The 22,171-nt window shown below is 41.4% G+C and overlaps 1 protein-coding gene across 7 annotated transcripts in view; it reads left to right on the forward strand.

Moving 5' to 3' along the window:
- CALD1 (caldesmon 1) overlaps positions 1-22,171 on the forward strand; it is a 214,410-nt gene that overhangs the window by 107,547 nt on the left and 84,692 nt on the right. For 6 of the 7 annotated variants that reach the window (XR_011741535.1, XM_065847738.2, XM_065847721.2 and 3 more), the window contains one exon: positions 3,368-3,479. Coding sequence is in view for 6 of the 7 variants with exons in the window: in XM_065847738.2 (XP_065703810.2) it covers positions 3,409-3,479 (71 nt within the window). In the remaining variant the exon portion in view is untranslated. Of the gene's footprint in view, positions 1-2,375; positions 2,654-3,367; positions 3,480-22,171 lie in introns of those variants that run through there. The other variant, XM_065847729.2, reaches the window with a different exon arrangement.

Below are 22,171 nucleotides of genomic sequence, written 5' to 3' on the forward strand. Positions count from 1 at the left end.
TTTGCATATGTGTGTGGATGTCAGGGGAATACAACTAGCCAAATAGTTTCAGACATCTCCTTCTATTTGCTAGAAATAAACATATTTCTGCTTTAAAATTTATTGATGGCTTCCGGTTGAATTAGGTGAAAAATACACCTGGAAATAATTCTGAGGTAAAAATAGAGATACCAAAACATTTTCCAGCATATTTTGAAAACAACAACAACAACAAAAATCCTCTTTTGAGATTAAATGAAACATTATTTTTTATTTGAAACAGTTTTCTTCTTTGCAGAAGAATGAAACTTTTTTAGTCTGACACTAAGTTATTAGAAATCTGTAACAGGAAAAAAAGGTTGTAGTCAAAGAGTAAAAAAAATAATTGCTTTGCACACCTGGGAAGGTCACACAGAGAGATGTTTTTGCATTTGGCTCTGAAGGCAGGCCCTGGAGTGTAGCTGGGTAGAGTGATAGTTCTGGCCCAGGATGTTTTCTCTCATTAATGATTTTTATTTTAAAAAAAGAAGCACAGAATTGTACATGCTCCCAAAAATGGTTTGTAGAAAGTACTTATAATAATTGGTACCTTAATCTATAAACAAAGCAATTTTTTAATCTACTGAGAGGCAAGCACACTCCAAGAAATTCTGATTTTATAGTTTCTTTTTGTGGAAATAGGAAACATTTTGAGAGAGACCAATGAAGTTATTGTCTAGTAGATTTTAGAGGCCAGAAGATAACAAAACAAGAAGACAGTGAACAGCACTGAATAATTGACTTCTTCAAATGGAACTTTTCCCAGGTGTCCACCTTATTTTTGAAAAAAGGATTTGTCTTGCAAGTCATCTGAATACCATGAAGTGGCTGGACCTCAGTCCTTTGAGAGGAGGCACTGTACTCTAATAAACCCTAGACAGCCTCCCAAGATGTCCATCCATCTGAACTTCATTGAACAACAGGAAAGCAGCCTTGTAGATGGAGAAATTTTGTTGCATTAGGAAACTTCTCCCAGTTCCTGCGCAATTTCTCCTGGGAAGGAAAGAGGGGAGGAAGAACAAATCGTTCTGGGTTGTTACTATTATCCTCCCCAGCTTTCCTCATGAGGAAGGGAGCTTGAGCTTTTGGAGATGAGAGAGGGTGTTGAGAACCATGTAGGAAGAGAAGGAGTGGAGATATTAGCTGGGACATTTGGAAAAGGGGTGGGGGGAATGTGGGTGCACAGAACCTGGGGCTGCAGGAAGAGGAGAGTACCTTAGTCAGGAGAGGTGATGAAAGGGGTGTACCTGGCTGGGTAAGAGGTAATGAAGGTTCAAATAAATCAGACATCAAAGCACGTCTGCTTTTGGGAAGTACAGTGGGGAAAAAAACTTTGTGATTCTCAGTTCTATCACTAGAGGTGTCAGTCAGCTCTTTATATTTTATATCCCTGATGGTGACTATACTCCACAGACTAAATGCTGCTGCCTGGTGCAGTCTTAGTTCCTGCAGACACCACCATCTGCCCTCTGTGCACAGAAGCCCAGCACGCTGCTTCAAACTCCTGCTCCTTGTCTCTCAGCTGGGGCAGAGGGAACCACATCAGTCCAGCAACTCACAGGCCCTCTAGCAAAGCAACTGAGGCAGGATCTAGCTGTACATGTAGACTGAGATGAAAACAGTTCTTGGGAGAAAATGCCAAATTTGCTGTTCTGTGTTCTTCGAGGGGTACATGGTTGTAAGAGTAAACAAACACTAGATATGATAAAATGTCTTGTTACAACTTGCTTTTTATATATAACATCTAATTGTGGGTGAAAAAAAAAAAAAAGCAGCAATTGTAATGTCACTATCAGATTTGCAAAATTAACATTCCCTTTGAACCTCCACAAAAAACCCCAGCCAGCCAAACATGAAGAAAGTCGAAACAACAAAATTTTAAATCCCCCAATCTGGGAACAAGTCAGAAAGAAAAACACCCCCGGAAAAATTAAACTAATAAAATAAACTTCACGAAACCCCTGTCCTCAGCAGTGTTTTAATCCAAAAAAGGGGACAGAAAAAGCCACAGCTTCTTTTCAGTCATGGCAGGCTTTGCTATTGCCAGTGAATTTATGGGGAGGGTGCTTGGATGCTGCACCGATGGGCAGGAATATAAAGCCACAAGACAGATCTACATCTGCAAACAGAGCACTTGAAAAATTTACAAATGCACCTTGGCTTTGTTTCCCTTTAAACTGCAAAGTGGTTCATGAGCCATTTTTGAAGTTTAGTCTGCCTCTGCGTGCTGGCTTTCTCTGCAGTGTAAATGGCAGGTCTTGTACTAATGGGCTGGAAAATGTTTTCGGGGGGGGGGGGGGTGGCGCATAGGGGGTGGGAATCCTCTGAGTGCAGTGCCTATGCTAGGATTGCAGAGGAAGCTGAGGCCTCCAGCCCTGCACAGGAAACAATCTTAGAGCAGGCCTTAAATGCCAGATTCCAGGCAGAGTTTAACTAACCACTGACAGCTCTGTAAACAAAGCAGGGACAAAAAGAGAACAGCTTTCCCTTTTCTGGTAGTCATTTTTGGTTTGGGGGCTGCAGGGGAATTCTGTAATACTCAGCTTGATGGGATATAAACCAAGGCTGGAAAGGCTTTGTATATGAAGAACTGTAAAGGGGAAAATATTTCATGGACTAAATCATAAAGAAGAAGGTAGGGCACGGGGAAAACGCGTGGATTAAGCTACAAAAAAAAATATTGCTACTTCTGTTTCTTTGAGCAGGATTTATACATAGCTTGGCTCCTCCTGGGTGGTATTTAAAAGCTCCAGCTTATTTTCCTTCTCCTATTTTCTGTTTTACTTTTCTCTTCTTTTCTCTTTTTCTTTTCTTTAGTTTTCTCCTATTTTTTTTTCTTTTTCCTTTTCTCTTATTTTCTCCTCTTTTTTCTTCTCTTTCCTTTTTTGAAGGGGGAGGTGGGGATGAACAGATGGAGATTGATTTTTGCAAAGCTTTTAATTATCTGCAACTAAAGACAATAAGAAATCTCTTGTGCCGCATTTTTACTGCTTCCAGTAAAAATTGGAAGCTTTAAGTTCAAATCCTGCTAAATTGTTGCTTTTATTTGTAGAAAAGACCTGTAGCATTTCAAATAGCTAGTCTGTGGCTAGCAGATGTATACAGACCTTACTTAAAGCATGTTGATTTAATTTTAACTAGGAAACTAAATGCAGGCATGGGATATGTTTATCCTGCAAGGTATTTCATTAATCTTGTTTATCTCAACAATACTGAGGAAGTTAATTTTTTTGGTGGAAAAATAAAATAGTTACAGTGAAGTTAAGAAAGCAAAACAAAACTAAACTAAGTTGGTTAAACGCATCCATTGTGTTTTCTCTCTCTTCTAAGTGTTCATCTCCTTTTTTAGATTTGGGTCTTTCCAGAGCTCTGAGCACTTGAACACTCACCATGGATGACTTCGAACGCCGCAGAGAGCTCAGGAGGCAAAAGCGTGAGGAAATGCGCCTTGAAGCAGAGAGGTGAGGTGTTATGTATGGAAAATGGTGCCGATGGCTTGCCTTTGATTAGCAATGGCTTTGAGGATTTCTTTCTTAAATTCCAAAGTATGTTATAGCTAAACAAAGAGTCCTTGCTAATCATATGTGCTGTAAAATAGATTTAGTTAATAGGAATTAGATTTGGTTATTGTAGGAGGCTGGAAGTTAGGAGTGTCTAGTGCCTTATTCCCTCTAGGCTGTTGTAAATGTCCTGGTTTCTAGTTATTTTGTTATATGGATGAATATAAACAGTGAAGGTAGACTATGGCCATGTGAAATTATTGATAGGAAGACCCATGCTCAGATGTCGTATGACTGAGTGTTGTACAGAAGAGATTGTGTTGTCTTTTCACAGAGTTAAAATTGTAAGACAACAATTGAAAGCTGAGATACCCTTGGTACCATTGCTGTTGAATTTGTAGTGGCTGTCATTTTTTATTCACTTGCAACCTCTTTATGTGGGCAGCAAGGGCAGCGTTTACTATCATTTATTACAGATTGCATGTTTACTTTGGTGCAAATGAGAACAGAACTTGACCTGGATATGATGATGTCAATTTATGAAAGAATCAGCATGGAAATACTGGGAAAAACATTTAATTAACTAACCTCATTTTACACCTGTACAATTCCATTTGCTTTAATGGAATTTCTCATGATTTACACTGGAAGGAGGAAGAAAGTCAGGCTTGCTTTATTTTCGTAACACCTTCTTTGATATAAAGATTTGATTCAGTTCATTAACACTGCAGTGATTAAAAAAGGTAGAACTTAGTTTTAAGCACATTTTGTTCTCATTTTTGTATTTAATTTTGAATATGGACTTAATTTTTGTTTCTGGTCTTTCCCATGCACTGACAAAACCATGATGTTTCAGGTTCTGAATGCTGTAGGAGGAAATACATTTTCAGAGTAGTTTTAAATAGAAGTCAGCAGAATGCAATACCAAATGTATTTTGAATGCCTGGTTTCAGGTTTTTAATAAGGCCTCGCTTATGTAGCAGGGCTCTCTGGTAGACTTTGATAATATCTGGTGGGGAATCCCAGGTAGATGAGATGTAATGGCTGCTTTTCTTTCTGAAAAAAGTGTTGCCATGTGGAACTGGGTATGTGAGCTCTCATCAGGCTATAAACTGAACCTGTGAGCTCTGGGAAGAAGAAGCAACGTTGCCTGCAGATAAATAAACTTACATGAAGTGTGGTGGCCAAAGGGAAATGAGGTGGCAGAACTCCCTTTGCAAATCACAGACGTCACCTGGTTGGTTGGTGACCTTCCCGAAAGGCAGAGGAGCAAATGTGCCATGGCACTAAGCAGCCTTCTAGTTGCAGGCCTGGGGCAATATGTTCTTGTTGGGCAGCATGGGAGGGACTGCAGAGCCTGTGCCAGTGCACAGTATAGCACATATTTATATACTTCTAGTGTATTTCTGCTTTAAGAAAATCTTTTGAAGGAAAGGCTGAGACTTTAGGGTTTGGTGCTAATAGAGGTCCTGCGTGGCCTGTGAAGGGTGCTTGGGGATGTAGTCCAGGAGGTGTTTTCTACTAAGGAAAAACGTCACGTGAACTTGCCTATGAACACATGTACAATCTTATGTGAGTGTGCAGAGGCTGTGGGGAGATCTGGGCATCAGCAGTATGGTGTGGCTGGCTTTCAGAGGCAATGACAGCCTCAAGGGGCTAGGGAGAAGGGGCTCTGCCCTCTCACTGCCACGGAAGATTGAAATCCATGACTTCAGGTATATCCATAAGTCACTGTGTGGACTGCAATTTCACGCATGCCTCAACTCTAGTCCCTGATCACACACAGGGAAACTCGCGTCCCAGGGAGGCAAAAGCTGCAGCCAGCAGCTCACTGGTGTGCCTCAAATGAGCCATCCCCAGGCAGCCCTTGCCTTGGCGTGATGGGGAAGCCAAATGTCTGGGCTGGAGAGTGATGGCTGCTGACACAGAAAACAGTCTCCTCCCCATCTACCCATGTCTACTTTTGGGAAACGTTTTTTTTTTGCTGTGTGTGGGGCGGCTTTGCTGGGACTTTGTGTGGTAAGCTTTGTGGAAAAGACGAGCTTGATGGCAGCTCAGCCAGAGGAGAGGGGCTTGGGCCTGTGTCCCTGTTTACTGCCAAATTGCTGCAGAAGTGCTCTGTGCCCTTTCCCACACATTTGAAGGCTTTTAGCAATAAATTGCTGTACGCTAAATCTTGCTGTACTCCCTCCACTGCTGCCAGCTTCATGCATTCAAGTATCATGAGTCAGACTCCTTAAAAGTCACAAGACTGCTTTAAAAATCTTGAGAACTTAAAAATAATTTAGTCTGGCTTTTTTATATTTGGTTTACCTTGACAATAACAGAACTTGATTCTCAAGTTCAGATGTGACTCTGGGAGCTGGGACCTCCCAAAACCTGCGCCAGCAGGGGCAATGTCAGGGACGAGCTGAGCATCTGCCTCCGTTGCATTGCACTGCTTACTTCCAGCCCATGACAGCAGCATTTGGGCAGCTATTAACGAATGAGTGTGTCACACTGGATTGTTTTTGGTCAGTTCAGATTTTTAGGGATTTGACGACCATCTTCACCTCTAAATATATATTACAACTGCCACGTGTTTGTGTACATATCTTAAGCCACACAGTATTCTGCTTGGCAGACCTCCCTCTGTCTGAACACTTTCAGGTGCTTTATCAAGTGAATTGTGTGGTCTAAAGAGCAGCATGGGGGCTGAAAATGCTCCGTCAGGTCTGAGCACTGGTACCTGCTGCTTGGGCGTGGGGCATTTCACTGCATGCTCCCATCAGTGGGCTGTAGCCTTGCTGTGCAGAAACTGCTGCTGGTCATAAGCACTTCTGCTGGCAGAGGTGGACAGACAGAAGATTATGTGTAGGCTATAACATGTTTGCTAGGTCTCCCAGACACTGTTTAGGCTTCTTTGAGTCGAACACTAAATCCAGAAGTGCAAGCAGCCATATCAAACAGCAGTATTTGTTATTCAGCCACCTGCAGTGACTCATTTTTCCATTTCCTGGGATAAAGGCACACGGAAAGCCCATCTTCTCAACCTGATACCTGTGTCCAAGAGAGATGGAGGGGCAAAGATGCCTTGTGGTACTACAGACTTGTGCACCACATGCCGAAAAGAGAGTGACTTGACCTTATTGTGTCTTTCCCAGGTGCTAGAGGCCATGTGAGGACTGGTCAGGACACAAGTGCTGTCAGCTTCCCAAATGTCCTTTATGCTGTAGCCACTGATGTTGAGCCACTTATGTCTAATCTTTGGAGATGCTTAGTGCAAGTTCAGTCCTTGAGGGCTGATGTTAGGCTTTGTGTTTGTTAGGGGTTTTTTTTGGTTGGTTGATTGTTTTTGGTGAGCGTGTGTTTGTTTTTGTTTTCCAATAGAAAATGGTTGGAAATCATACTTTGTTGTGCTGTGTAGCCCTGCCATTCTGTGTTGATAAGCTTAGGACTGATCCTGAGGAGAGGATGGCTTTGTCATTTCATAGAATCATAGAATAGTTTGGGTTGGAAGGGACCTAGTCCAACCCTCCTGCAATGAGCAGGGACATCTTCAACTAGATAAGGTTGCTCAGAGTCCTATCCAGCCTGGCCTTGAATGTTTCCAGGGATCCCACTGTCTATGTAATTGATGAAGATGTTAAAGAGTACTGGTTCCAGTATGGACCCTGAGGGACACCACTTGTCACCAGTGTCCATCCAGACATTATGCCTTTAACCACTGCTATCTAGGTGTGACCATCCAGCTAGTTCCTCATCCACTAAACAGTCCACCAATCAAATCCATACCTCTCCAATTTAGAGGGAAGGATGTTGGGAGGGACTATGCCAAAGGCTTCACAGAAGTCCAGATAGACAACATCCATAGCCCTTCTTTTGTCCACAGATGTAGTTACTCTACCATAGAAGGCCACTAAGTTGGTCAGGCAGACTTGCTCTTGGTGAAGTTGTGCTGGCTGTGTCAAATCACCTCCCTGTCCTCCCTGTGCCTTAGCATAGATTGTAGGAGGATCTGTTCCGTGATCTTCCCAGCCACGGAGGTGAGGCTGGCAGGTTGGTAGCTCCTGTGGTTCTCCTTTCTACCCTTTTTTAAAATGGGTGCAATGTTTCCCTTTTTCCAGACACCAGGAACTTCACCTGACTGCCAGGACTTCTCAAATATCATGAAGAGTGGTACACCAACACCAACAGTGCAGTTTCCCCCGGCACGTGCTTTGGCTTGCATTGCGTACTGTAGCAATTCAGATATAGACGGTCACCAACTTATAAAGTGTATTTTAGTGTTTTAGTGGGTTTTTTTTGGCATTTTAGGCTCTTATCATTTCAGGGTATCCCACACATCCTGGATTCCCCATATAGGCTTGCAGTACCCGTCCAGAAATTTTGTCCAGCCAGAATTTTTTACTCTTCATATTTGTCTAGGATCTTTTGAGACCTGTCAGCATGTCTGGAGTAACAGTGCAGACCAGTCTAGGGGGCATGTGGCCAACATAGAATCATAGAACGTCCTGAATTGGAAGGGACCCACAAGAATCATTGAGTCCAAATCCTGTCCCTGCATATGACAACTCTACAGTTCACATAATGAGTCTGAGGGTGTTGTCCAGTTTTTTCTTGAATACTTTTGGGCTTGGGACCATGACTACCTCCCTGAGGAGCCTGTTCCAGTACTCCAGCACCCTTTGGGTGAAGAACCTTTTCCTAATGTCCAGCCTGCTTCTCTCCTGTCACATCTTCCTGACATTTCCTTGGGTTTTTTCATAAGTTACCAGAGAGATGAGCTTGGCACCTGCCGCTCCTCCTCCCCTTGAGAGGAAACTGTAGACCTTGATGAGGTCTCCCCTCAGTCTCCTCTTCTCCAGGCTCAACAAACCAAGTGACTTTAGCCGCTTCTCATATGGATTCCCCTCCAAACACTTCACTAACTTTGTAGTCCTCTTCTGGACACTCTCCAGTAGCTTTATACCCTTTTTATCCAGTGTTGCCCAGAACTGCACACAGTGCTCCAGGTGAGGCCGCACCAGTGCAGAGCAGAGCGGGACAATCACCTGCCTCGCCCATCTGGCAGTGCTGTGCTTGATGCACCCCAGGACATGGTTGGCCCTCTTGGCTGCCAGGGCACACTGTTGGCTCATCATCAACTTGCCATCGACCAGAACCCACAGATCTCTCTCTGCAGAGCTGCCTTGCAGCATCTCGTTCCCCAGTATGTATGTACAGCCAGGTTTGTAATGAAGAGCAGGCATATGGGGCTTTGTTCAGTTTTCCCCCAGGCTGTCAGATGTACTGCACATGCTCAGACTGTTGGGGGCCCAGCAGCTCTTCAACCGTACAGGAGAACAAGCCTCTCCTGTCATAGAAAACCCAGGACAAAGTATGTCAGTGTTAACTGTGTCCATATACTAACATTTTGCATGTGGTTTGTACTGATCAGATGCAAGGTCAGGGAAAATAGGACCCTACCAGCCATTTGGTGATGGGATGTGTTACATCTCTAATTGGTCTGTGGCAAAGCCAAGGCTTTATCCTGATCCTCGGAGACAGAGAGTCCTGCACCTGAGGTAGTGGTTGTATAAAGCCCCAAGGCCCTGGTCCACAGCTGGCTGAAATCAGTGGGAAGCTTTCCAGTATTTTCAACAGGCTTTGGATTAAGCCGTACCTGAGTTATTACAGCCGGATTATTTATGAGACAGTCTCAGTGGCAGCCTTGAAGAAGCTGGATGAATGCTTTGCCTTCCCAACCACAGGGTACATACCGTGCTGGAGTACTGAGGCCGTCACAGAAATTGGTTGCACTTAACTGACAGGAAGAATCCTATATGTACTTGAAGCATAGGGAACTGACTTCTTTCAATACGAGAAGAAACAAATGCCACCTGCTGCTTTGTGCCTCTTCTTGGGCAGTAAAAGATATTCTCTTAACAAAAGTGTCAGATTTTGCCATTTTGATGTTATAACTGACACTGGAAGAATTTAGCCTGGGGCCGCGTAAAGGGCGTCTAGAGGGGTGGTGCTTTGTGAATATCTTGCTGATGCACTTTGGCCTGTCACAGCTGCATGTAGCTGCAGTGAAAAACTGAGGTGACAATAGACCTACTTTCTTTACTTCAGCATGATTAAGAGCAAAAATTGGCCCCTCAAACTCCCTAAAGAACAACCCTCAGGTTAATCTATTTAGCACTTAAGCCACAATTTTATGACTGCATGACTTGCCATTGCCCCAGCAGTGTATTTTCACCTCTGCCTGGGGTTTGGGCTCTTTTAAAAAGTATATTTAGGAAGCTGATCCAATTTACTTCATTGCCATACCATCACTACTGCAGACTTCAGGACTTAAGGTCATTGTTAGACTGGTCTCCATTTAGCTGAAGCTTGGCTTTGAATCTGAACCACAGCTTTGCCCTGCATAGTGCTTTTCCCTAAGGAATTCCAGGTCATTTCACAGGGAAGGAGGGGTGTTGATCATCCTGTCGTAAAATTACAGCAAAGAGAAGTAGCTATCTAGCATCAAGTCACTAAAAAGACCTCTGAAACTACCATATTACTTTGTTGGCTGTGTAGGATCTCCTGACAGGGGCCGCAGCTGTCCTGACTAAAGGGCTTATCTCCTTAGAGACCAATAAGGTATAAATAAACACACCCTAGAAAGGTACATTGGTAGCATTTACAGAAAAACACTGTCATTGAGCATTATGGCTACTAATAGCAGTAATTACCAAAGGCAGTAGGTAAAGATTTTTTTTTTAGAGTGTCTAGCAGTTTGATCACAAATTCTCTCTAGCCTCTCATTTTAATAGGTTTATAAAGCAGTGTGGTTCGTATTCATGGACACAGGTTGGGGAATGCTCATAGAAATAACCCAGTTTGCAGGTTGGGGATGACAACAGCCTGCAGTAGTCTGAAAGTCTCCTGGGGTTGTAACTTAATGCAACTTCAGTTAAAAGAGGACACATGGTTAATCCCAAAATTTATCTTGATACAAATGGAAAAGAAGTCAATTAAATTTCAGTCCATACCTGTGAAGATAAGTACAGAACCAGCAAGCCATTTAACATACTGTTCTAGTGCTCCTGTTGAGGCTGATATAGCTCGGGTGAACATACAAAGGGCTGATTGATGAAGTTAAGAAGGTAAAACTAGCAGGATCATACAGGATACATCTTTGCAGGCCTTAATGAGAACCATGTTGCTTATCTTCTTGATGAGTAGAACAGGACACCTTTGTTGCCACAGCATCTTAATGTTTCCACAGAACAAGGAAAGGTCACCCTTGTCAGCCACAGAAAGTGGACAATTTCCATTCTCCTGTCCAGGACAGCGAGGATAAGTGAGGATTCATATGAGATCAGCGTTGACTGGCCACAAATAGCTTTTGAAACTGCTGCTCATTCCTGCAATGGAGTTATCTCTGGTATAGAGTGTACATTAGTGACAAATGTTAAACAGGGTTGAGAGTTTAGAAATGAACATAGATGGTTCCTTTTTAATTATCATCTACTTCTTGAAACATTAGGACTTGCCCATGTCTTGTTCACAAACATCTGGTTGCATTTTTATTAAGAGTTTTCAGAGACTATGCTTCAATTCAGGCTTGTGTGATGGAGTGAAGAACATGATCTTAATACAAATTTTCAAGGAGTGTGTATTTAAACGTAAGAGAAGCTGGCTGCATATATCTAACATGTTGTTTCCCAATGTGCATGATTTATTTCAGAACAGTACTTCCAAAAATTTTCAGCCTCTGTCTTATTGAGCGCTGTGCCCTTGTCTGGTCCAAGACTCTTTTGCTACTAAAAGAACAACTACAGTCGTTTTATCTCTCCATGAACTTCATATGTCCTGAAGTTCCAAATACTTTGAGGGTTTCTGCTTGTCTTTCCATAAAATACTCACCTTCTGGTAGAGCTGAGACATGACATCTTCTGCCCAGGAGTTACATATTAAGACAATTAATAAATAAGATTAGAAGTGCCTGAGGGTTGAGAACAAATTGAGGCAAAGTGCTCCAGCTGTTAACCTGTCTTCACAGATACCTTGAATTCCAGGACTGACAGGACATATTTGGATTGTTGAGGTGAGTTTGTCTTTCCACATTGCATTGATCACTGTTCTGCAGTTATTGGAGCTCATTCTTAACCCAGGATGAAAAGCATGACACAGTGGTTCATAAAAGTGCGCTCTACTGCTGTCACTCTTAGGGTGGATACTACACAAATATTTGCTATTGTAGCATTTCAGATGCTCTGGAGGAAATAACCAAACACGTGCAAAACTGAGTAAAATGCTACCACTTAATTTTACAGTCATTGTGTGTTTTGCAGATTATATTTCCTTTAAAGTTCTTATGGAGAGATGTTTTATAAAAGCAGCTTTGTTCTTCCAAATAGCTAGACGTGCACAATGCAAACTTTACTGAGCTAATCCCACTGCAATTCCTAAGCAGACAACAAAATCAGCTCCTTAGTATTTCAGATATTAATCCCACATGTACATTAAGATCATTCTGTAATCTCTGTACTACATCTACTATATCAGCCAAGCTTCTAGGAGGAGAGCCCAAATCCAGTACCCCATCAGCTGGCAAAATGCCCCATCTTTCACCTCTTTCAACAGAGTAGCAGGAAGGAATGCAGCCAGTATAGTGCAAATAAGTGTCAATGGCCATCCTGTAAATTTTATGTTGAAAAATAACCTCTTTAATATCTTATGTGCAAATTGGCAGTATGCAGCTAATTAAGCTAGGGTAGCCTGCAGCATTATTGCAGCTCTTTGCATCTGTAATTGTACCTTCAAAGGGTGTAAGTAATTTGTGCCATCAGAATTTTCTTATACAAAAGAAATTTGAAATGAAAAAAGCTGCATTAGTTGAACATCGGCCTAAGGTTTGTAAAGGCACAGAACCTTAAAATTTCCTGTACCAGCCACAGCGGAGCAGTCTAGTGCCTGTGACTATAGATATGTGTGTCCCTTGAAAGCAGACACGGTACCTTGGTTTCCCCAGCAGCGTTTTCTGTCCCTTGGCAAGGAGTACATCAGCCCTTCATGTAGATTATCTTAACTCAGTATGGCAGACATCAAAGACGCTGTCCTAAAACAACCCAGAATAAGGGAGGTTCAGTTCTTGGTCCCTGGGTCTACTTTTATCAGGCTTTTTGTTAGCAGGATGATACCCCATGTTTATAGATCTGGACAGCCAGTGTCAGTTGTCAGAAAGACCTGCATGAACCGTTGCTAAGTCTTATTAGATTCTTACCCCAGTTTCTCATCATGAATAAAACCAGTTGATCCATATTTCATTCTAGAGCATAAGTATATGATTGAGTTCTCAGCTTCTTAGTCAATTTCCACGTAACTGATATCCACAACTAGCATAAAAGGCAGGGTTTATTTAGTTTATTGTATAAAGCCTTCCCAGGCCATAGGATTGGGCGTACCTTATCACACAAATGTATGTGCTTACAAATGAGTTGGCCGAAAATTCTACATTAACAATTCTTCTCTTGATTGAAAAAAGCCTTATTATTAATAGTAATGCTCTGCAACAAATCTCATTTAGCTTAAAGAAAAGCAAAAGGAATACTAAGTTGTTTCCATAACAAAAGAAGCTGATAGTTTGATACCCCTGTATCTTAAAAAAAATGTTCCAAAAATATCAGGGAAATACATTGTACGTTGATATATTCACCTTGAATAATATATTCTATAGCCTGTGTGTGCTTGTAGCAAGTGGTTGATGGCATACATCATGGCGGTCCCCCTTGCCCACTGAGGTGGGCCATATGGGGTTTTAGTACTCTTTTTCAGGTAGGGGGTCATCAAGCTACTCAGACAGCTGGTTACTTCTCACAGCCCCTGCCACGCAGTTTGGTTGCTAGTGCAGATCTCCTTGCTGTTGCCTGAGAGAGAAGGCAGGCGCAAAGTGAGCAGGGCTGCCTTGCATTGCCTCCTTACCATGGCACCTGTACCCTGGCCACAGAGGCTGAACAGCTACTTATGGGTGGTACCTCTGGGGCTGGGCTTGGGCTGGGGGTCCTAGAGCCCAGCTGCTGAAGAGTGAATTGCCCTGTGTGTGTGGTGATGCAATGTTGTATCCGGAAGAGCTGTTGAGTAGAGGCTGCTGCAGATGGAGAGCCTTGTTGGTGTTTAATTTGCTCTTTCACTGTAAAAAGAAGAGTGTAACTAAAATAAGCCTCTGAAACTGCAATTTTCTAGACTTGGAGGGGTATGATCTCTTAGCTGTTAAATTGCAATGCCTTCTTGTCAGTGAATAAGAACATTGCTGAAATTGCTGATTAATTGTGCCACTATTCTTCAGGCATTCTGGGATCAGAATGGTAAGTTATTAGGCATAATAGAAACTGCAGTTTTACCCAACTGTGAGACTCTTTAAAGAAAATTAATTTAAGCCAGTGGATTTCTAGGAGCTTCTGCTTCTCAGTGTGAGTTTGCATTTTATTAACATCTTTATGATCTAATATCTGAAATTAAACCAGATAATCAGATTAGATTTCCCTTCAAAAAGCTGAGGCCAGTTTGTTTACAGGGTTAATAGATTAACTGAAGTCAAATGCTAACAAGTTTTACACATAAATAAGCATAGTATGTAAACGTTATGAAATTGTTGGAAGCCTTGGCAAAGTTACCCTTTCACAGCTCAGTTCAAAGAAATATAGAGGAAAAATGTGATTTGCAAATGAAACTCCAAACTACTTTCAACTTGCAGAAGCATCTTATTTGGCCAGTTAGCTCCTGCGTTTTGGCTTTGTGTCTTTAAACAAAGTTTTGATCACTGAAGATAAATGTTTATAAGCAGCTTTATTTATCTCATCATAACCTACTTACTAGCTTGCACTAAACAAAGAAAATCCTCCTTGCCAGCAGATTGTCCTTATATGATCAAGATCTTTCATAGAATGAAGGGAAACATCAGGTGGCTGTGCTTCTTGGGCAACTTAATTCATCAGCTCGCAGCTCAAGAAATACTTCTGTCCAGAAATAAGGTCAGTGGGCAACAGAAGTGATACCACTACATGTTAGAAAGAAGAGCAGCAGTTGTGTCAGCCTTGTAGCTGGGCCTTTCTCATCCTGGGGAGCAGCAAGGGTGATGAGAAGTGAAAAAGTAAGCAGGATGCTTTTCTTCTCGTTTATTGGAAAGCATAAACCAGTGGGTAGTATATTTGACAGTCAAAGGTTAGCCACATCCTGGCTGACATGAAGAAAATGTAAATAGATGTTGTTTTCTTCCCCTTTATGCCAAAACCTGTTGACTGGACTAAATAAACTTGCTTATTAAAAGTCTTTGCTGGATAGTACATTAAAAAAAGGCCAGCAAGTTTGTCATGCTGAAACAGAAAATCAAGGGAAGGCTATAACTCAGCTAGTTGTGAGTGGGGTTTTTTTTGTGTGTATGTTTCTTTTTTTGTTTTCTTTTTTTTTGTTTGTTTGTTTTGTTTTGTTAAATATCTATTCAGGTTTGTTTGTTCATTATTTTTTACCTCACATTTGCTGAAAACATGTCTTGGTTACTTTTAGGGTAGCTTGTGAACACTATTTAAGCCAATAACAGGGGCTGCTCTAGCAAAGGGTTATCTATCTTCCAGGCAGGCTCTGGTGTTCTTCTGCTGAGGTTATAAGAGAGGTGCTGAAAATTGGTGCTCAAAAGCAGGGCTTCTTCAAAGGATTTGTTAAGTTACTTCACCATACTAGCACTTGCATCTTCCACAAGCACAAGACATCTTGTCTACTAGTGTTTAAACTGATTCATCTGAAAAAACATTCCCTTCTTTGTAAGCCCTCTTTGTATGATTTAAACCTGATGTTCGTCATAGTAAATTTTTAAGTCAATTAAGTGCACACAGTTGGGAAGTAACCAAATTACCATGACTCGATTTACTACTTGTATCTGAGCCTCTTGCAGGGGAGGTATCTTATTGTGAACCCATGTGCAAGCATAAGTCCATTTGTGTTTGGACTGGGAGGTTTGCATAGATTTAACACACTTGGTTTCAAACCAGGCTTGAAACAAACTTCTGCAACTCCTGTGTATAGGCAAAGCCTTTGTGAATGTGGTAAGGTGCACTGGTGCTGGATTCCTGGGTGAGGAATTTCTGTTGATCTTCATTTTCCATACAATTCCTGCCTCAACTTACAGCTGCTCGTTTCTGTGCTTAATGTGACACAGGTGATGATAAACAGGGAAGCTCAGACACTGACCTACCTCCGATCCCCTCATGTTGCCGTGTTGTGTGAGGTCAGGTACAGATCGAGGGAAGAATGGTATTAGGTTCATGAATCGGACATTACACACATCCATCAACTGCTACTGGCCACATGTCAAGAACTGGAGACCTCAGGGACTCGCTGCAAGCCACTGTGGAGTCAGCAAATGGCCACAGCTATTCCTGGTCCTGGCAGGTGGATTTCTGCAATAGCTTGTATTATTATAGCTAGCTGTTTCTAAGGGATATCCTGCAAAGACAAATATAGAGAGGCACTAGAAAGACAAATCTGAGCAACATCACTTTTTAAGTGAGAAAAGCACTGCAGGAGTAACTGGGAACATAAATACTGTTCACAAGACATAGAGTTTCTTACCACATGAAGGGCTTCTCTATGTAGTAGCTTAATTCTCAAAAATATGTAGTTTTGTGATGGCAGAGTGTGTGTGTTTAAGCAAATTTCTGACTTCAGCAAGCAGACAGTGCTTGCAGGAGCAAGCAAGCAAAATTACCAGACCTTTAGTGATAAGAAAAAAGTCAGATACTCTGTGTATCAATCCTGGGTATTTCTGAAATGCATTGTTATATCACAGAGGTGAGAAAGATCCAGAGGTAAAGTTGGCCCCAGGGCAGAATGCCTCCTTAATATAAAGAATAAAACTTTTTCCATCTGTACTTTTGAACAGAGAAAAGGAAGGAGGTGGTATTAACGACTTTTAGCAAACTGGACTTGACGGTGGGGGAAAAGAAAAAAAAAAGAAACCTCATAAATTTGTTTGTGGCCTTCATGTAAATTCAAAAAATTTCAACACAAGCTGGCTAGCAGATTTTGACAAAAAATGCTTACAGTTAGAAAGCCAGTGACCACAAAAGACTGTTTCCGCTCCTCCCACTTAGTGTATATCGTCTTGTGAGAGGACCAGAGCACAGTGGAGACTGGAGAGGGGAAAGGACTTCTGTTTATCCATATAAAGAAAATTTTTGTCCTTATATCCCCTCACAAGATGATTGTACTATTGCATTCATAAGGCACATCACGCCATCCCTCGAGAGGAAGTTCTCAACATTGGGTCTGGTTTTCTACTTTTTTTTCATGCAGAAAACTTTTATGACTGATTGAAAAGAAAATAACAAGAAATCATGTATATTTCCACAGGAATGGCATGACTGTAGTTTCCTTAGAATAGGTTTCATTTACTACCCTCTAACTACTAAGCTGAACAGCCCTCACAGCTTTTTTCAAGTTCATCTTCAGTCCATACAAAATGACAAGCTTTTTCTGGGTACTGTTGCTCAGAACATTCCCGAGATTTTCCAGGAGCTATTACTTCAGTGTCTTAATAAGGAAGCACCATAGCTGGGAGAGACAAGGAGGTGGCTTTTCTAAACACTGGCCACACGTGGATTCCTTTTATGGTCCAGCTTGCACAGCGGGGTATTCCTCTGAAGGTCAGCAACATGGATAACAAAGAGCTTTCCACTGCAGCTTACTTTTTGAGGCCAGGCATCATGTGTCTGTTGCCACATGTTCAGCCTGCTCTGAGAAGGAGGAGAAAGAAATAGCTGGGTAGGGAAATGCAGAAAGGGGGAAAAAAGCAGAGTCTGAAGTGCTGTGTATTTTGTATTGGTGCTATTGCTGTGCTCCTTGTGGCTGCAGGATGTAATTGTGAATACCACATACAGAATATGTATGAACATACTGGGCTGATATTTTGAAAAAGAAGCCCCAGGAAACTCGTCAGTAGGGCTTTGGGGTTCAGGTCATCACACAGAGATACCAAAGGCAAATTTTTATGTCATGCCCACAAATTTGGCTTTTTATTCTCTCAACAGAATGTGATAGAGTGCTAATGACCTTTTCAAAACAGTGAGTTATGCTGGCTGGAGGGGTCGTCTATACTGGAATGCCACAAGATGAATTTGTTTAAGCAAAAGGTTAAATTTTTTCCCTCCCTTTCTCTCTTGTACAAGCTATTGAGTCTCTCATCAGCATATAATCCTCTTCTTATACTCGAGGGTCTTCAGGACTATTGTCTTATTTCTCACCATTGTTTTTCATTGAATGCATGAGTCATTTCAATAATGTAAAAAGGAGGAAGATATTGGTGATTAATTTAATATGAAAAAAAAACCTACTAAGTAATGCAAATCTCATAATGTTTTGTCAGGGCTGAATATATGTACAGGATATACATAAACTGAATGAAGAAAATACATCTTCAAGGCAAACCAGAAATGTTTAGGCATATTCAATGGCTCTGTAATCTAATTTTTCATTTACTGATTACTGTCAGATGGACTAACAGATTACCTAATAAACGATGAAGACAATGAAAAACCCTAACTGTGTCACCAGCTCTGACACTGTTTGAGGAAAGAGAAGCCCTTGAAGGAGCTGTTTTGGTGACTCACATCTTAAAAGTTTAACTTTCTTAATCTGTTTCACTGTGGCTTCACTGGCTCCATCCTGATTTCACCTATCATGCTCACATCATACTTAAAATGAGATCCTGATGTACCAACTTTGATATCGTTTTAGGTCTTTCATGCTTGTGGTTACGCTGCATTTGGAGGGAATGTGATTTCCCAGTCTGTTGGCTGCATTGTTTTGCTGGGTATAATATTTTGCTTTGAGGAGATAAAGGCAAAAATGCACAAAAGTGGAACAAAGATCACAAAACAAGCAGTTTGGTTCCTGTTCTCAGCAGTTGTGCACATTTAGCAATTACTCTGGATTTAAGGAATTGGTATAACTGAGAGCAGAGATCATCTACCTGTCCTCATTATACTTCTGGAAGAAAACAGTGGTAAGATGTCTTGGTGACTACGAATGACTTTTCCATCACCAACTCATCTTCCTTTATTTATTGGTTGTTCTTCCCTCAACTTGGGCTGTATCCTGTCATCAGTTTTTAAGCCAAATTCTTTATGGAAGTCAATAGGGAGTCCTGCGCAAAGGGAAATGACATAATGTTGCCCTTTAGTCCTACCTACAGAGAAGCAGACTTGGGAAACGTTCACATTTTCCTAATTACCAAGCACTGAATTTATAGCATGTGTTCATTTTCTATCAACATCCGTCAGCTACCCAACATATTGTAAATTGGGCCGTTTGCATTCAAGGCAATTGTTTTTAATAAAAATATTCTGAATGTTCTCTTTATTTGGATTACATATGGTAAATGTTGAGGTCTTCAATGCTCTGAGGTGAAGAATGTGCCATTTTTATGGGCAACATTGACTGTTCTTAGCCAAAACATCTCCTTGTCCTGCTGGACTGAATTATTTTGTATGCTGCCAGCTTTTAGTCAAACAGTAACTCCATTTTGCTAGAGATGTGTCTCTATAGTTTGTAAAGCATTTTTATATGAAAGATGCTACTATAAATGTAAGCTACTGTCATCTAACCTGTCAGCTCTTACAGGGGATGTGTTGCAGGTTCATGGCCCACTTCTACAGTGCCTTCAAGTCGTTCTTCTGCAGGGCAGAAGGGGTCTAAAATGAAGACTTTTAAAGTAGGGTAATCTCCTTGCTAGTTAGAATTCAGACTTTTTAATCATTAAGTACTTAATGACATGAAGGAAATATGTAATCATAAGCAAATAAACATAAAGAAATTTTCCAGAGGAGACTGCTTGAAAGGCAGCTGAAAGTTATTTCTTCTGAGAACAGTAATGCCATTTTAACTGCTTCCTTTAGCACTGGAGTGCCTCTCTCATAATACAAGCTGCTTTTTACATCTATATAACTAGAGTAACAAAGAGCTTGTCAATTATTTGCTAAGTGTATATATCCCTTCATCATCTTTGTAACATGCTTAGTGCTGTTTCTTAACTTTGCTAATAGGGATTGAAGAGGGACTCTGTGACACAGCCAAAAAGAGATCAGAGGGGATGTATGAATCCTTTTTGCTTCCGTATTTGTTTATTAGATCTTTTCCAAGCTGCAGCCACAGAATTTGGAGAATGATGTAGAAATCACCCAGGCATACATTTTTTAGCATAATCATTTTGGTAACGGCCATTTTTAGAAGAAGCCATGGAGAGCAGCTTTGGCAATAGACTTCAAGAATCCTTCTCCATAAGTCTTAAGGTCTTTAGACTGGCAGTTGGCCCACCTCTGTTGATTATGTTTAATAAGGCCTTTGTTTATCTCTGCCACTTAATGTGGACTCTTGGATGTTGATATGGGCATATTGCAGTGTGTGTGCTGACAATTTCTCCTGGCAAGGGACCATGATTAGGGTGACAAGCTGATGATATTATACTTGTTAGCTGTTGGATGGCTGGCACTGAGATGGCATGAGATGATTTGCATAGGCTAAAGGGTTTCTGCAGAGCAGCTCTGTTCTTAATTCAATAAACTCTTCCAGAAGCTGGCAAGGAGTAATGGCACCTCCCTGTAGGCCTTTTCCACTGCATTTTATGAGATTCGACCTGGTATAGCTTTTGTTTAAAGGTAGACTGAAGAGTCTTTCAAATGCCTGTGCAAGCTTTGGAGTCACATCTAGAATGGTCAGTGGACAAGGCACTTTATGTGTTGCTGAGTGTCAGTGTGAGAGAAGGACTTGGAAGATATCTGGAGACTTGCTCTGGCCAAAACTAACAAACATGATGCTGATTTTTTGGGAAAGTGATCAGAAAATAGGGCAGGAGCAATACCAGACCTTTTGACTGAAGATACTTTTCTGCCATTTGTGAACTAGATTCATTATCTGGGTTAGCAGCTATGGTCATATAATTTTTTTTTTCCTCTGATTTTGTCTTTTTATTTATTTTATTTCCCCTTCCCCGCTCCCTTCCCTCCCGCCCCCCCCAACCAGAAACAAGTCCCTGTTTCTTGTAAATGTGCCTTTGTCATCATGATTTTAGGCTGTCATAACACAAGCTGCATCTTTAATCACTTAGTGGCAGACCTGGGAATAGAAGCTATGTCTCATCCGCAGGATCACATCATCTCTCTAAGGCAGACAACAGCTGTGAGCTTTAGTCTAGAGCAGCCTGCTCTGCAGTTTGCTTGCAGACTGTATTTTGGGCATCGCAAAACCTCAGGCAAGTGCAACTTCACTTCAAGAGCAGGATGATTCTCAAAAGGCACAGAGCTGCCTTCAGCCTTGTTTACGCAGAGGAAGGGAATGGGGCAGTTGAGCCTGTACATTTAGTAAACATTGTGAAGAGATAATACATAAAGACTTTCGAGGAAAAGAAAAGAAGTTGCTTATGCAACTGAATGCTCTTTGCTGGATTTCCTCCTCCCTAGCTCTACTCCCCATTATTTATCCAATTAAATATGCTAGAAGTAGTGAGCTGCTGACCACAGAATTGGGGAGGGGATGGGATAGTAGTTACTATCCTCTTCCAAAAGCCATAATATTGGATACCAGGAAGAATAGAAGTTGCCATTGGTAGAATAGAATGTACTGTGTACTATCGATCTATGGTCATTACTGTGTCTAAAACCATATACTATGACTGAAATGTGGATGTCAGTCTGTAGCACTTGTGTGGTTTATGGGTTCCTCCTTATGTTGCTGAACTGTGTGCAATAGATTAAACTACCATTAAAATTTCTTGTCTCTAAACAGTCTGTTTTGCTGCGCTAACTTTCCACTGCTTCCATGGAGAGCTGCATGCAAGTAAAGAGTCGTCTTATTCAGGCAGTCAAAGTTTCCTGACTGCTATTCAGTCTGTGGGCAGAATTCTTATTGATTTCATCCCTACAAAAATGGATAAAATTCATGTATGCTTATTTTTCATGAAAACCTGTATTGATAGAAGACTTTCAGTGATGGGAACTAGAAAAGAATGATGAAAACTGGAAAAGTTTGTCCCAAATCCTTTTTCACAAATGAAATAGGGGAGAAGGGGTAGGAGGGAAAGTTCTACATTTCCTGCAGGCAACAATGAGCAGCTCTGGCTTTCTCCAGATGGAGATAACTCTCTGAAGTGGTAAATTGTTCTATTAAGAAACAAAGGTAGAGGCCTTGCATCCTGGTACTGAGCTGCCAACAGCGTGTCCTGAGAGGGCTGGGGGAGCAGGGAAAAATGCTCCCTGTTTCTGCTGGAGGGGACAGCAGTCAATGTTATCACTGTGAAACATGCGCTGGTGCAATATGAACTGCTTTGCCACTTGGTTTCTCTCCTCTGAACTAACTCAATTATCCCTAGCAACACCTCTTGTGCTGCTAGGTGTACTTAAAAATCAGTGGTGTTTCAGTACTATCTGGTGTGGCAAATTAGAAACCAGCACCAAACATTTAAACTGAATGTCTACTCAAAACTAGTTTAAGCTGTTATTCTTTTTTTTGAACTGCAACTCAGTCCAAATCATTACTTTAAAAAGTCTCTTTTTTAAATTCAAATCTTAACTTGAAGGAAGCAAACTGAAGTTTGCCACAGAATTGGGGCAAAGTTGAGCTTCGTGAACTTCGTGATCAGAACTGTACTGCAA

Source organism: Patagioenas fasciata, chromosome 1 (assembly GCF_037038585.1).
Source record: "Patagioenas fasciata isolate bPatFas1 chromosome 1, bPatFas1.hap1, whole genome shotgun sequence".
NCBI classification, from domain to species: Eukaryota; Metazoa; Chordata; class Aves; order Columbiformes; family Columbidae; genus Patagioenas; species Patagioenas fasciata.